Source organism: Gymnoscopelus microlampas (genome assembly GCF_963454915.1).
Source record: "Gymnoscopelus microlampas genome assembly, chromosome: 8".
Lineage (NCBI taxonomy): Eukaryota > Metazoa > Chordata > Actinopteri > Myctophiformes > Myctophidae > Gymnoscopelus > Gymnoscopelus microlampas.
In genome coordinates, this window is record NC_139945.1 from 5625471 (window position 1) to 5642405 (window position 16935).

Below are 16935 nucleotides of genomic sequence, written 5' to 3' on the forward strand. Positions count from 1 at the left end.
CGATTGCGTTCATATTCAAGGTTACCAGAGTAATTTTGTTCATACCGTTCATTAACCCATTTAGACCTGAGGCCGATTCTAAAAACGCCTTCTAAAACCTAACCTAAGTTTTCTGAAAATGTTCAAATTCTTACTCAAAAAAGAAATGAAACATTATGAGACACTAATGAGACACAGAGGTGGCTCCCGGATTGAAAGGTATAACAACGTATATACTGTAGGTTACAACAGGTCTAAATGGGTTTTAAGGTACATTGCAGCTCAGTCTAGAGCAGTAGTTCTCAAACTTTTTCATGTCAAGGACCCCCAAATTGACACTTATTAGGCCGCAGACCCCCCATTTGAAAAGATATGCCAGGGACCCTCACATAAGAGAAGAGTTTTACGGCTCTAGCAGTGATTCTCAACCATTTCAATTTCAAGGACCCCCAGTTTGACATGCATTATAGGCTACGGACCCCCATTTAATGGCATTTCTATATCATTAAACATGTGTTGTAACATTGATTTTACAACACATGTTGTAACATCAATGTTGATGTAGCTCTGAGAGTGTACAAATGGAACCAAATGGACCCGTCAGGGTCCATTTGGTTCCATTTGTGCACTCTCAGAGTTACAGACCCATAAGGGTCCATTTGGTTCCTAGCTATCTATCATTTAGCTGGGGACCCCCTGTAACTCCCTCAAGGACCCCTGGGGGTCCCCGGACCCCACTTTGAGAACCAATGGTCTAGAGGGGTCCACTGTATCTAAGACTGGCTGCCATACCATTGTGAACCCTTCCATGTTATCACAGTGGCTATATACAGGTAAGTCTGTTTTTTTTTCCAGATGTACCACACTCATTACCTCCTTGTACCAATCATCCACGGACATCTCGTAGCTGTGATAATGTTGTGTAGGAATGTCCTTATGAATTGTTGTGTAGGAATGTCCTTATGAATCCAAAGCTTGAGTATGGTCTTTCTTGCTATATATATATATATGAGTATTCCGATAAATTTAGCATTGTGACTATTCCTTGCACTGGACACCTACAGTATATCTGCCAGTACTGGCATTTATTTCTATGGTAAAGATGTGCTGGAGCTCTCCTCTTCCCAGCTGCTGTACCTCGCATTGCAGCGCTCTCTCTCTCTTGCCCTACAGCGGTTTGTGTGTTTGGCAGAGCACCCAGGGGGGGGGGGGGGGGGGGGGGGGCGATTCAAGCAGAAAATAGTCCCAGTCATTTATACGAGCTGAATTTGAATCATTATCACAACTACGAGATGTCCGTGTTTACCGCTATTTCTAGCTTGTGCTCGAATGCTCCTTATTTGTGCTAATAGCAGACATTCAAGCAGAACAACCAGTGGCGTGCACAGACATTTTGAGGGGCAGGTGCCCAAGTAAATTATACTTTTTTTTTTTTACTTGGACTGCTCTTTTTTCCCTCTACGCCTATACCTCTTTGCCAAAAATAGCCGATCTACAAGCCCACAACGCCTCGCAGCGCGAGGCGTTGTGAGCTTGTAGATCGGCTATTTTTGGCTAATGTTCTCCTCAGAAAAGGGATGCTAGGTTTCGAGTGGTTATGGTAAAAAAAAGAATCATATCACATAAAGATTTGGCGGACGCCCTGTAGTAACTCTGAGGACCCCCTGTTGAAGACCCCTGATGTAAACTGAAAAAAAAAACGTTTTATTTTCTTTTTTTCAAAAGGGCACTTCTGGTCAAGAGGGCAAAGGGCAGGTGCTCTAGCACCACCTAGAGTCTATCTGTGCACGTCCCTGAGAACAACAGTTGATAGGTTTGGACATTGTGGGACATACATAAACACTTATACACCAGAGTGTCTCAGTCGGTAGTAGTTTTTTCGTGCTATCATCACAACACGACACCAACACAACTACACTCCCTAGTACAGTTGTTCTGTAACGTTTTCCTGCCAAGGACCCCCAAATTGATATATATTTTGCCAAGGACCCCCATCTGAAATTCTTTTGTGCCAGGGACCTCCAGAAGAGAAGATTTGTGTTACGAAATTTTTAATTATTCAACCATTATCAGCCACTTTCAAGATTATTCAAAAATCTTCAAAAATAGTAGAGCGCGGCACGGAGTGACGCGCTGCGAGCTTGAGCCAATGTGGTAGAGCACTCGCCTTTGGACCACGAGGTCCTGGGTTCGATCCCGGGTCTGTGTGTTATCAGTCTATATCCTATATCACAACAAGTAGCACTGCCTGGGTAACTATGCTGTGCAGTAAGTACTGGGAGCTGGCGGGATAGATGTGTTCAGTGGTGGAAAGTAACTAAGTACATTTACTTAAGTACTGTACTTAAGTACAATTTTGAGGTGTTTGTGGTTTACTTGAGTAAATCCAATTTCATCCCGATGCGACGCTTTAGTAAGCTTGTAGATCTGCTATTTTCAAAGGAAATGGGACATTCTGCACAATGAGTACTTTTACTTTTGGTACTTTAAGTACATTTTGATGCCAATACTTTTATACTTTTATTCAAGTACATTTTGAATTCCGGACTTTTACTTGTAAGAGAGTATTTCTACATTGCAGTATTGATACTTTTGAGAGAGAGAGAGAGAGAGAGAGAGAGAGAGAGAGAGAGAGAGAGAGAGAGAGAGAGAGAGAGAGAGAGAGAGAGAGAGAGAGAGAGAGAGAGAGAGAGAGAGAGAGAGACAGAGTCTCACATGAAAGATTGATGTGTTCTGGACACAAGGTGAGCTGAGGACTCATCCACACACACACACACACACACACACACACACACACACACACACACACACACACACACACACACACACACACACACACACACACACACACACACACACACACACACACACACACACACACACTGACGCCCTCATTATAGCACCTGCGCTGGCAACATCAGGAATTTCACAGTTCCACGCTAGGCCCCGGTTAGACTGGCAGCCAAATCCAGCCTAAATCAGATTCATGCCACGTCCAGATTGCTATCTGATTTGTTTCATGAAGTCTGAACAGAACAAAGTCACATGGAATCCCACTTTTTACAAGTCTGACATTCAGAGGTTGTTTCAAATGTGATTCAAATGTGATTTCTAAAGATGCGTCTCAGTCAGAACGCTCTAACCTGCTCTAACCTGCTCTAACCACTCATGTCACATATCAGACTGTCCAAAGCGTCACTTGCAGCGTGACCCGAGGGCCACTGGCGTCATTACAGAGTGCGAATGAATGAAAAGAAAACGTAGTGCAGCATAGGTTTTACAAGAAATGGCGAGCAGTATTCAGTGGACAGACAGAGAGAGATGTACATTTACACATAATGCATGTGTTCCCAAATATGTACAAAGACCTGCGCGCAGCTCTGCATGCACGCAGTGGTGGAAAAAGTACTCACATTTTTTACTTAAGTAAAAGTACCAATACTGCAATATAAAAATACTCTGTTGCAAGTAAAAGTCCAGAATTAAAAATGTACTTGAGTAAAAGTACAAAAATATTGGCATAAAAATGTACTTAAAGTACCAAAAGTAAAAGTACTAAAAATTTGAAAATAGCCGATCTACAAGCTCACAACGCGTCGCGATGCGACGCGTTGTGAGCTTTTAGATCTGCTATTTTCAAATAGCCTAGGTATAAAATAGGGCTAACGTGGTTAATGTATGTTTCATTATATCATCGTTTATATCTGAAAAGTAACTAGTAACTCAAGTTTTCAAATACAGTAATTGTAGTGGAGTAAAAGTACAATATTTGCCTCTGAGATGTAGTGGAGTAGAGGTAAAAGTATTGGAAATTGGAAACACTCAAGTAAAGTACAAGTACCTCAAAATTGTACCTAAGTACAGTACTTAAGTAAATGTACTTAGTTACTTTACACCACTGCTACCGTGTCACATAAAAGCATCAAAAGTAGCAGATCCACGAGCTCCAAACGCATTCTGAGGTTGTCGATCTGCTTCTTTTGTTATTTTTTCATTTGAATCCCGAAAAGTAACACTTTTGGACGTATATGAGGTTTCCTGCCGACAGAGACGACGTGGTATTCATCACGAGCCTTGGAAAACGTGTGTGCCAGCGTTTACAGGGTGTGGATGCTGTGCACGTCTTTGTGTTCTATTCATACAGAATAGCGGCTGTAGTGATGAATAGGATACTGAGGGAAATGGTGTCAGGCTATACTCTAGCCTGACACCATTTCCATTTGGTTTCCCCTCAGTATTAACCTTGGCTTCACTTTCCTATACACAATATATTTTCTTATTAACCCATTCAATTGTGTGCCATTTTAGATTTTTAGCTGTAACCATTATTTTATGCTTTGGCTATTCAAAAATAGCAGATCTATGATATATTTTTTAAATTTAGTAACCTTTTTTTTTTTTTACTTATGTTTCTATAATCAGTGGTTCTCAAACTTTATCATGTCAAGGACCTCCCAAAAGCAAAGATTTGAGTTTGCTTTAAAACAGTTTACGTATTCAAATATTTGCTAAAAATTATAACGTTTTAAAAAAAATAGCAGATCTACAGTACAAGCTCATAGCTCATATGCGCGTGTATATCTGCTATTTTTGAATAGCACACTTGATACACTTGATACTGTATGTTGGTTTGTTTACTGTTGAGTGAGAAAACAATGTTGCACGTTGAGCAAATCATCTGGGGATGACCCACTGACTTATACCACTGTTCACAACATCGGCCCCAGGGATAAGTGTTCCAAATGGACCCTTATGGATCTGTACAAATGGAACAAATGGACCCTTATGGATCTGTACAAATGGAACAAATGGACCCTTACGGGTCCATTTGTTCCATTTGTTGCAGATCTTTGAATATCCTACATATATTTTTAACTCAAATCTTTGCTTCTGGTGGGGGTCCCTGGAACAACATATTTTGATGGGGGTCGGCGGACGAAAACACATCATTTTGGGGGTCCTTGACATGAAAAGGTGTTGATCCAGGGACCCCCAGAAGCAAAGATTTTTCAAAAATAGCAGATCTACAAGCTCATAGCGCGGCACTGGGTGCCGCGCTATGAGCTTGTAGGTCTGATATTTTTGAATAGCCCAAAATCTAAAATGACGCGTTCCCGGATTGAATAGGTCAAACAGATGTAGATTGGGTCCCAGAGGTAATGAATCGTATTAAACATATCCCCCCCCCCCCCCCCCCCCCACTACAGTACATATTGGATTCATGTTAAATCCTCAATACTTTGTAAACTTGACCTTTGGCTCGGTACTTGGTCCGCTCTTTTTTCCACTTTACACCAAGTGGTTCATGTAAAAAATAAAAAATAAAGTGCAAAATCACACAAAGATTTGGCGGCCCCCCCCTGCAGTATCTCCAAGGACCCCCTACGGGTCCCGCACCCCCTGTTGAAGACCCCCAGCTCTGTGCCATTGTTGTGTATAAGTGAGGACACTGGCCCTCATTTATCAACGCAGCGTATAAACCGGCGTATATTTTTCCATATATTCGGCCGTACACCAACGTCGAAGTCACATTTATCAACGCATCCTACACAGCTGATCCGAGCTTACACTTGGTCCCAGCGTTGATAAATGTCACGGCTGAAATGAGCGTCATTTAAATAACACGCCCTTAAATATTCTCAAAATGCCCTGATTTTACGACATGAAGACGAACCAGAATACGACCAAAGACATGAAAAGCCAATAAGAAACGTCCCCCGCTCGCCACACACGCACACGCCTCTCTCACTCGCTGTCTCGCTCTCTCTCTCTCTCTCACACACACACACACACACACACACACACACACACACACACACACACGCACGCCCGCCCAACTTTGTCTTTCATGTAGCGTAGCGGTACATGAGACTCGGGCGGAATGCAGTGATTCCGTGCCGCCACGTTAATATTGGAGCGTCGGGTTTATATCCTTAACCCAGCCAGGTTGTGTAGCCTACATAACTCTCTATGACATAACTCCATAACATAGGACAAGCTACTGTAAGTTTGTAGACCTCACTGTCAGTGAAAAGATGGTCGGGGCTCCCGAAAATTCTCTCGTAGAAGCGCTGCTGCGCTGAAAATAGCAGATCTACAAGCTCACACCGTCGCGATGCAACCTGTTGTGAGCTTGTAGATCTGCTATTTTCAAATAGCCAATGCAGCCATGCAGATCTGCAAGCTTAACCGAATGACTGTTAAAGCAGTTTGTTTAAATTACTTTATAAAATGTTATATTTTCACAGGGATTATTTATTAGTGTCGATATATACATTTATGAGTGGATTATGTGTCCAGATGCCTCTCAGACACCTCTCAGACAGTCAAACAATGGTGCTCCGCAGGTCTAGAATGGAATAAACGGGCGCAGCCAACGTCAACAACTGGTCTCGACCAGACGTGAGATCTCAGCGTAAAGTAGGATGAAGCCCACGTCAGGATATATTGATAAATGCCGAAAGGTGCGGTGATCACGCCGTACGCGCATTATTCGGGCTGCACCGCGTTGATAAATGAGGGCCAGTGCGTGTATGGCTGTGTGAGTGAGGGTGGGTTATAGGGACTGGGTGGGTGGAGGTGACACCATACTGCAGCCCGTCCGCTCTGCTCGGCACAGAGACCACACACCACATGAATATTCAATATTTCACAGCCCATTATTTAACCGCTAACTGTCTGCGTCATGTCCTCTTTGTGTGTGTGTGTGTGTGTGTGTGTGCGTGCGTGCGTGTGCGTGTGCGTGTGCGTGTGCGTGCGTGCGTGCGTGCGTGCGTGCGTGCGTGCGTGCGTGCGTGCGTGCGTGCGTGCGTGTGTGTGTGTGTGTGGATTACTATACTTGTGACGATCAAAATGTCTCACAAATATAGTATAATTTAAAGTGAGGACCATTTTTCCTGGTACAGTATATGGCCCATTTTTGGGGGGCTATTGTTCGGCCATGTCCTCACAAGTATAGCAACACAAATCTTTTTGTGTGCGCGTATGCGTGTGCTGTGCGTTTGCATGCGTGCGTGAGTGTGTGTGTGTGCATACGTGCGTGCGTGACAGTGAGTGTGTGTGTGTGTGCATACGTGCGTGCGTGAGTGTGTGTGTGTGCATACGTGCGTGCGTGACAGCCTACGCAGAGCATGGCAGCTGGAGGCTTTGTCTGTGTCTCTCATCTATATTTTAATATGGATGATGTGACATCACATCGAGTACTGATGTGAACCTTTGGCTTGCGGCTTTCGCCCTCGGGGTCCTCAGATGAACCTCAGGACCCTGTTCACTTCACAATGTTTTAGTTCTTCAGACTGGTGTTGGACTTAGACTACAGTAGAAAGAGAGGTCGTGTCCCTAGCACAGTGGTTCTCAAACTTTTTCGGTAGCACTTTACAATAATGACCCGTTATAAAGCATTTATAAACGTTTATAAGTAGTTTGTAGACTATTAAAAAAATCATTAACAACCTGTTTGTTGACATTCGTAAATGATTACTAAAACCTTTATAACTACAGTTACAAATCATTTGTAAAGTATTAGTAAGTAGTGAACTATTCATGAATAAGCCATTTATATACATCTGTAAAAGATTATTAAATCATTTGTAACGACCCATTCTAAAGCATTTATAAACGTTTATAAGCAGTTTGTAGAGTATTAACAAATCATTAACAACCTGTTTATTGACATTCGTAAATGATTACTAAAACCTTTATAACTACGGTTACAAATAATCTATAAAGGTATTAGTAACTATTCATGAATAAGCCATGTATAATGCATCTGTAAATGATTATTAAATCATTTGTAACTGATGTTACATAATATATACAAGCTATTGGTAGCTTGTTCATGTTTAACATATGCTTTGTTAAACATTCCTAAAGTATCTATAAATCCTTAGTACATGTTATTATGTGCCCTATAGTAAAGTGAAGACAGTTCATCATTTACAACTGTCTGTTAATATGTTTGTTCACGTTTAACATGCTTTGTAAAACATTCCTAAAATATCTATAAATCCTTTGTACATGTTATTATGTGCCCTACAGTAAAGTGAAGACAGTTCATCATTTATGACTGTCTGTTAATGTGGACTTTCTCCTTACCTGTTGCAAACTACCTGGCTTTCATGAATGCAGACACCAAACAATTACTAGAATTATCATTCATGTTAAGCAAATGATGCGTAAGACATTCGTAAAGAGTATGTAAACCATTTGTGGTGTTAGGGACCAAAAAAGTCACTACAAAGTACTACCAATCAACTCTAAATTGCCTGAAACGTACTCCTAACAGGTTTTTGGGGGGACGATTTTGGCCTCCACACTTAGTGATTATTTCGGATCTAACTTTCGTTTCGGTAGTTTGATTACAAAATGTAAGTTGTGTAAAAAATAATCTGACTATACTAAGTTGTTATTTGTTTGTTTAAGTCAGGCTATACTCTACTCAGAGTCATAAGTTTACAAAATGTACTAAAGTACAGTGAACGTCTGTGCGGTTTGTCTTCATCACTGAAAATAACGTACATGTAAACTGATGTCATGTGCAGTTGGGGTGAAGAAACACAACCATTTCACTCCTAATAATACCTATTTGATTTGACATCCTGACTTGCTGCTGTAGCTGAGGCTTGAACCTGTTACCTGCGGCTCACTAGTCAGTGACTCTATCCATTCACCTACAGCTGTTTCCTTGGAATCTGCGGTTCTGAAACGTTTTGTTGTCAACCCCCCAAATTGACATGTATTTGGGCAGTGGACCCCAATGTGAAAAGATGTAGTGTCAGGCCCCCCCATGAAAAAGATTTATATTTATGCTGTAACACATTTTTTTAAAGTTATTTGTCTTGTTTGTTGTTCAAATCAAAGCACCAGGAAGGCTGTACTTGTCAGCCATCTGTTAGCTCAATGGGTTGAGACGCAGTATTCATGATCCAGAGGCCATGAGTTCAAATCCCATTGATGTCTTTCCTATGATTCTTTCCTTTGCATACTGGCTTCCAGAAGATCAACTGAAAAGTACCAGGAAGGCTATATTTGTCATCCAACTGTTAGCTCAATGGGTTGAGACGCAGTATACATGATCCAGAGGCCATGAGTTCAAATCCCATTGATGTCTTTCCTATGATTATTTCCTTTGCAGACTGGCTTCCAGAAGATCAACTGAAAACTACCAGGAAAGCTGTACTTGTCAGCCATCTGTTAGCTCAATGGGTTGAGACGCAGTATTCATGATCCAGAGGCCATGAGTTCAAATCCCATTGATGTCTTTCCTATGATTCTTTCCTTTGCAGACTGGCTTCCAGAAGATCAACTGAAAACTACCAGGAAGGCTGTACTTGTCAGCCATCTGTTAGCTCAATGGGTTGAGACGCAGTATTCATGATCCAGAGGCCATGAGTTCAAATCCCATTGATGTCTTTCCTATGATTCTTTCCTTTGCAGACTGGCTTCCAGAAGATCAACTGAAAACTACCAGGAAGGCTGTACTTGTCAGCCATCTGTTAACTCAATGGGTTGAGACGCAGTATACATCATCCAGAGGCCATGAGTTCAACTCCCACTGGTGTCTTTACTGTGATGCTTCCCTTTGCAGACTAACTTCTAGAAAAACAAGTTAAAACCACCAGAAAACCTGTAACTCTCAGCCAACAGCATAGCTCAACTGGTAGAGCGTCTGTCCAATGACTTGACTTGACTTGACTTGAGTGGGTTCGATTCCCACTCGAGTCAAGTGTCCCCGGTAACTTGGGGCAAAGGATAAATTGACTGACACATGACGCACAAGTCACACATGACTCGAGTGGGAATCGAACCCACTCAAGTCAAGTCATGTTATTGGACAGACGCTCTACCAGTTGAGCTATGCTGTTGGCTGAGAGTTACAGGTTTCCTGGTGGTTTTAACTTGTTTTTCTAGAAGTTAGTCTGCAAAGGGAAGCATCACTAAGGATATCAGTCAATTTATCCGTTGACCCAAGATACCGGGGACACTTGACTCAAGTGGGAATCGAACCCACTCAAGTCAAGTCATGTTATTGGACAGACGCTCTACCAGTTGAGCTATGCTGTAGGCTGAGAGTTACAGGTTTCCTGGTGGTTTTAACTTGTTTTTCTAGAAGTTAGTCTGCAAAGGGAAGCATCACTAAGGATATCAGTCAATTTATCCGTTGCCCCAAGTTACCGGGGACACTTGACTCGAGTGGGAATCGAACCCACTCAAGTCAAGTCAAGTCATGTTATTGGACAGACGCTCTACCAGTTGAGCTATGCTGTTGGCTGAGAGTTACAGGTTTCCTGGTGGTTTTAACTTGTTTTTCTAGAAGTTAGTCTGCAAAGGGAAGCATCACTAAGGATATCAGTCAATTTATCCGTTGCCCCAAGTTACCGGGGACACTTGACTCGAGTGGGAATCGAACCCACTCAAGTCAAGTCAAGTCATGTTATTGGACAGACGCTCTACCAGTTGAGCTATGCTGTTGGTTGAGAGTTACAGGTTTTCTGGTGGTTTTAACTTGTTTTTCTAGAAGTTAGTCTGCAAAGGGAAGCATCACAGTAAAGACACCAGTGGGATTTGAACTCATGGCCTCTGGATCATGTATACTGCGTCTCAACCCATTGAGTTAACAGATGGCTGACAAGTACAGCCTTCCTGGTAGTTTTCAGTTGATCTTCTGGAAGCCAGTCTGCAAAGGAAAGAATCATAGGAAAGAAATCAATGGGATTTGAACTCATGGCCTCTGGATCATGAATACTGCGTCTCAACCCATTGAGCTAACAGATGGCTGACAAGTACAGCCTTCCTGGTAGTTTTCAGTTGATCTTCTGGAAGCCAGTCTGCAAAGGAAAGAATCATAGGAAAGACATCAATGGGATTTGAACTCATGGCCTCTGGATCATGTATACTGCGTCTCAACCCATTGAGCTAACAGATGGCTGACAAGTACAGCCTTCCTGGTGCTTTGACTTGAACAACAAACAAGACAAATAACTTATAAAAAATGTGTTACAGCATAAATATAAATCTTTTTCATGGGGGGGCCCTGACACTACATCTTTTCACATTGGGGTCCACTGCCCAAATACATGTCAATTTGGGGGGTTGACAACAAAACGTTTCATAACCGCAGATTCCAAGGAAACAGCTGTAGGTGAATGGATAGAGTCACTGACTAGTGAGCCGCAGGTAACAGGTTCAAGCCTCAGCTACAGCAGCAAGTCAGGATGTCAAATCAAATAGGTATTATTAGGAGTGAAATGGTTGTGTTTCTTCACCCCAACTGCACATGACATCAGTTTACATGTACGTTATTTTCAGTGATGAAGACAAACCGCACAGACGTTCACTGTACTTTAGTACATTTTGTAAACGTATGACTCTGAGTAGAGTATAGCCTGACTTAAACAAACAAATAACAACTTAGTATAGTCAGATTATTTTTTACACAACTTACATTTTGTAATCAAACTACCGAAACGAAAGTTAAATCCGAAATAATCACTAAGTGTGGAGGCCAAAATCGTCCCCCCAAAAACCTGTTAGGAGTATGTTTCAGGCAATTTAGAGTTGATTGGTAGTACTTTGTAGTGACTTTTTTGGTCCCTAACACCACAAATGGTTTACATACTCTTTACGAATGTCTTACGCATCATTTGCTTAACATGAAAGATAATTCTAGTAATTGTTTGGTGTCTGCATTCATGAAAGCCAGGTAGTTTGCAACAGGTAAGGAGAAAGTCCACATTAACAGACAGTCATAAATGATGAACTGTCTTCACTTTACTGTAGGGCACATAATAACATGTACAAAGGATTTATAGATATTTTAGGAATGTTTTACAAAGCATGTTAAACATGAACAAACACATTAACAGACAGTTGTAAATGATGAACTGTCTTCACTTTACTATAGGGCACATAATAACATGTACTAAGGATTTATAGATACTTTAGGAATGTTTAACAAAGCATATGTTAAACATGAACAAGCTACCAATAGCTTGTATATATTATGTAACATCAGTTACAAATGATTTAATAATCATTTACAGATGCATTATACATGGCTTATTCATGAATAGTTACTAATACCTTTATAGATTATTTGTAACCGTAGTTATAAAGGTTTTAGTAATCATTTACGAATGTCAATAAACAGGTTGTTAATGATTTGTTAATACTCTACAAACTGCTTATAAACGTTTATAAATGCTTTAGAATGGGTCGTTACAAATGATTTAATAATCTTTTACAGATGTATATAAATGGCTTATTCATGAATAGTTCACTACTTACTAATACTTTACAAATGATTTGTAACTGTAGTTATAAAGGTTTTAGTAATCATTTACGAATGTCAACAAACAGGTTGTTAATGATGTGTTAATAGTCTACAAACTACTTATAAACGTTTATAAATGCTTTATAACGGGTCATTATTGTAAAGTGCTACCACTTTTTCTTGTCAAGGACCTCCAAAAAAATATTTATTTGGCCGCGGACCCCCATGTCAAAACATGTGGTTCCAGGGACCCCCCAGAAGCAAAGATTTAAGTTAAAAATGTTTGCTTTAAAAAATATATATATTCAAAGATTTGCCCACATTTCCCCGATTTTTTTTCAGTGCCGCGCTATGAGCTTGTAGATCTGCTATTTTTGAGTAGGCAAAAAATAAAAGGTTAAAGTGGTTAAAATTATTGTGATGCTTTATTAACACATTTTTCTGGGGACCCCCTGACCCCACTTTGAGAACCAATGCCCTAGCAGATCTGGATTATGCATCGTTACAGAGTAGACCAGCTGCGCCTAGTTTAACCTGTTAAGACCGGGAAAAGCATATGTGTCATTTTAGATTTCTTTGGCCATCATTTTTTTTTATTGCAGATCTACAAGCTCATAGCGCTGCACTATGAGCTTTTAGATCTGCTATTTTTTGAAAAATGGTGAAAATGTGTGCACATCTTTGAATGCATATTTTTTAAAGCAAACATTTGTAACTCAAATCTTTGCTTCTGGTGGGGGTCCCTGGAACGAAACATTTTGAGATGGTGGTCCGCGGCCAAATACATATCATTTTGGGGGTCCTTGACATGAAAACGTTTGAGAACCACTGATATTATAGCAACATAAGTGTTTCAGAAAAACTGATTTAGAAGAGATAGTCGGCCACAGTTCTTAATGGGTTGATTCACTCAGTACTCACTCACCTCCCAGATGTTGCCTTTCTGCTCACACTACTGTATAATTAATTGAGATTCAAAGGCTATGTTCAGCTCAAAGCAGATGTTTGGCCTACTCATGGATAGGGTTCCGATCCTTTAGGATTTTAACCCATTCAATCCGAGAACGCATCTACAAATGTCTTCTAAATCCTAACTGGTTTCTGGAAAACCTGTGGTGCTCAAACGTTTTCATGTCAAGGACCCCCGAAATGATATGTATTTGGCCGCCGATCTCAAAATATTTAGTTCCAGGGACCCCCCCAGAAGCGATGTCACAAATGTTTGCTTTAAAAATATATATAAATACAAAGATGTGCACTATTTATCCCCAAAAATAGCAGATCTACAAGCTTACTGAGTGCCGCGCTAGAGCTTGTATATCTGCTATTTTTTAATAGCCAAAGTATAAAATAATGGCTATAGCTACAAGTAAGACGCACGAACGCTGGAAGCGAACGCAGCTCGAAATATGTTGCAGGTGTGTGCATTTTAATCAGAGCATTGTCTACATTCCTGCATTCTTCATGGCCACACTGTAGTGCAGGTGTCTGTGTCTGTGTGTGTGTGTGTGTGTGTGTGTGTGTGTGTGTGTGTGTGTGTGTGTGTGTGTGTGTGTGTGTGTGTGTGTGTGTGTGTATGAAACCCTGCTCGGCACTCTGGCGCACTCTGGAGGCTGCACACAGGCAGTGCATGCACACAGACAGACACACACACAAGCCGAGCAGGATTTCATAGTAAGCTCCACTTGGGCGGAGGCGCGCCTCCTTCCGCGTTCGCAAAAATCTAAAATGACACAGACGCGTTCCAGGATTGAATGGGTTAATGTTTCCAGTTCCTTAACGAATCTCTCTTCGCGGTCCGATTCCTTTAAAAGTGAGGTCCAGGGACCCTCTGGGTTACTTGAGGGGGGTTCCAAATGGACCCTTATAGGCAGGTCTGTAACTCTGAGAGTGTGCACATGGAACCAAGTGGACCCTTCCGTTTGTTCCATTTGGTTCCATTTGTACATTAAGTGTTATGGTGGTCCTTGAAATGTAAACGTTTTAGAACCACTGGTATTGCAGACGTCTAGTCCTCATACTGTACCAGCGCTGACAGTGGAGATAAAACCGCTTCCAGAAACGGTTCCAAAAATGTTGGATCCGGTTCACATGGGAACAGAGCTTCACCGATCAGATTTGAACCACAGTACTGTAGTAGCTGGTTTTAATCTGTGTCACTTTAGATTTCATTGGCTATTCAAAAATAGCAGATATACAAGCTCATAGCGCGGCACCGAGTGCCGCGCTATGAGCTTGTAGATCTGCTATTTTTGAAAAAACGTGATTAAAAAAAAAAAAAAAAAGAAATCCGATTTTTTTTTAGGATTTAGATTTTTTTTAGACGCGGCCTCAGGTCTTAATGGGTTAAATGCGAGTCAGGCTCCGTCTGGGCACTGAAGCCTGCTTAAAATGTTGTTACATGACAGTGATGCTTTCCGCATTTGGTTCCATTTGTACACTCTCAGAGTTAAATTAACATTGATTTTACAATATAAATTGGGGTCCCAGAGATACAAATGGCATTACATGGGGGTCCGTTGCCCTAATGCATGTCAAACTGGGGGTCCTTGAAATTAAAATAGTTGAGAATCACTGCTAGAGCTGTAAAAATCTTCTCTTATGGGGGTCCCTGGCATTTCTTTTCAAATGGGGGTCCGCGGGCTAATAAGTGTCATTTTGGGGGTCCTTGACATGAAAAAGTTTGAGAACCACTGGTCTATACGAACACAATTGGCCTGTGTTCGGGGGAGGGTGATATTTGTCACTGCATGAGTTCCTATTGGCTGGGGGGGCGGCACCTGTCAGCAGGGAGCGTTGCGCGGGATGAGTAGGACGAAGGCTCTACGTCCTCCCGGTGGAGGCTCCTCACTGGCAGGTGAGGCAGGAGGATACGACACACAAATGTGTGTGTGGGGAGGAATTACCGTAATTGGCATAACTACTAAATCGGGGAGAAAAGGGGGTAAAAAAGCAACAAATAGTACATGTAAGCAGGGATGTCTTATATCAGTGGTTCTCAAACTTTTTCATGTCAAGGACCCCCAAATTTATATATATTTTGCCGCGGGCCCCCATCTCAAAAATATTGTTCCAGGGGACCCCCAGAAGCAAAGATTTGAGTTAAAAATGTTCGCTTAAAAACATATATATTTATATATTCAAAGATTTGCACACATTTTCAAGATTAAAAAAAATAAATAGCAGATCTACAAGCTCGTAGCGCTATGAGCTTGTAGATCTGCTATGTTTGTACTTGTAAAATGATATTCTATTCATTTACATTATTTATCTCTCTCTCCCAGGAGAACATCAACATCGATGAAGCAGCCAACTGCTTGGTGAAGCACATCATCGCCAGTGAGAAGGACATGCTGGACACAGATGTCCCCGACACCATCTCCCCACAGCTGGAGAACACATCTGGTGGCACCTGCTCCTCCTGCTTCAGATCCCAGTGAAGACCACCTCCACCAAGACCTGCGTCTCCTCCTGCTTCACATCCCAGTGAAGACCACCTCCTCTATACCGGGACCTACACCTCCTCTTGTTTCAGATCCCAGTGAAGCTGCCTACCATTTGCCTTAATTGCACACAGAATTGTGTGTGTGTGTGTGTGTGTGTGTGTGTGTGTGTGTGTGTGTGTGTGTGTGTGTGTGTGTGTGCGTGCGTGCGTGCGTGCGTGCGTGCGTGCTTGCGTGCGTGCGTGCGTGCGTGCGTGCGTGCGTGCGTGTATTAAGACACTGTTTCTCAACATGTGGTCCGGGGCCCACCAGGGGTCCAAAGGGACCCCTTGCGGGTCTGTGACTCTGAGAGTGTACAAATGGAACTATGCTTTTTTTAATCTTTGGGACCCCACCCATCTTCAGTGTAAGATCCTTAGTGTTAATGTTACTGGAGAAATAGGGGTTGAAAAGCTAAACATTAAATAATGAACGCGGTCAAATCCAAATGATGGGTCCATGTTGTTCCATTCGTGCCCTCCTGGAGTCACATGCACACTGAGCAGGAGCAGCAGTCTGCGTGTGTCTTGTGTTCGTGCACGTGAGGGTGTGAGTGCACATTTGACTGCATATGTTTGTTTGTGTGTGTGTGTGTGTGTGTGTGTGTGTGTGTGTGTGTGTGTGTGTGTGTGTGTGTGTGTGTGTGTGTGTGTGTGTGTGTGTGTGTGTGTGTGTGTGTGTGTGTGTGTGTGTGTGTGTTTTATTGAGAGTTGACAGGTGGGAGAGAGAGAGAGAGAGAGAGACAGAGAGAGAGAGAGAGAGAGAGAGAGAGAGAGAGAGAGAGAGAGAGAGAGAGATCCAAGGTCACTCTCAAGGCCGACTTGATGCCTGAGTTCTGCCTCTTCGGTAACCATGGCAACACAGTTAACGAACACAGACCCCCATGTGCAACGGAGGATGTGACAACATGCGTCCCCCCGTCCCAATCCCCCTGGAACTGTCTGTCTCCCTTCAGGCAGAAACCTCTTTTCTCTCTTTAACGCCATACTTCATCACACACTACAGCGTCACACAAACGCATCAAAAGCAGATCTGCAAGTAAAGCTTGAAACCGCGGCACGAAGCGACGCGTTTCGAGCTTGTAGATCTGCTATTTAAATGAATTTGAATCCTGAATAGTAACAGACACATGAGGTTTCCACCCGGCAGAGACGATTTCCAAACTGTTAAGCCCCATTCCTACTTTGTCGCACAGTGTTGTCG

General features: G+C 42.1%; 1 protein-coding gene across 1 annotated transcript in view; it reads left to right on the plus strand.

Moving 5' to 3' along the window:
* The window catches only part of rab38a (RAB38a, member RAS oncogene family), a 31746-nt gene extending 16026 nt beyond the window's left edge, over positions 1 to 15720 (plus strand). The window contains exon 3 of the mRNA XM_084064870.1: positions 15535 to 15720. Within this exon, the coding sequence (XP_083920996.1) occupies positions 15535 to 15690 (156 nt within the window). The 3' untranslated portion in view covers positions 15691 to 15720. The remainder of the gene's footprint in view (positions 1 to 15534) is intronic.
* Positions 15721 to 16935: the final 1215 nt, after the last annotated feature.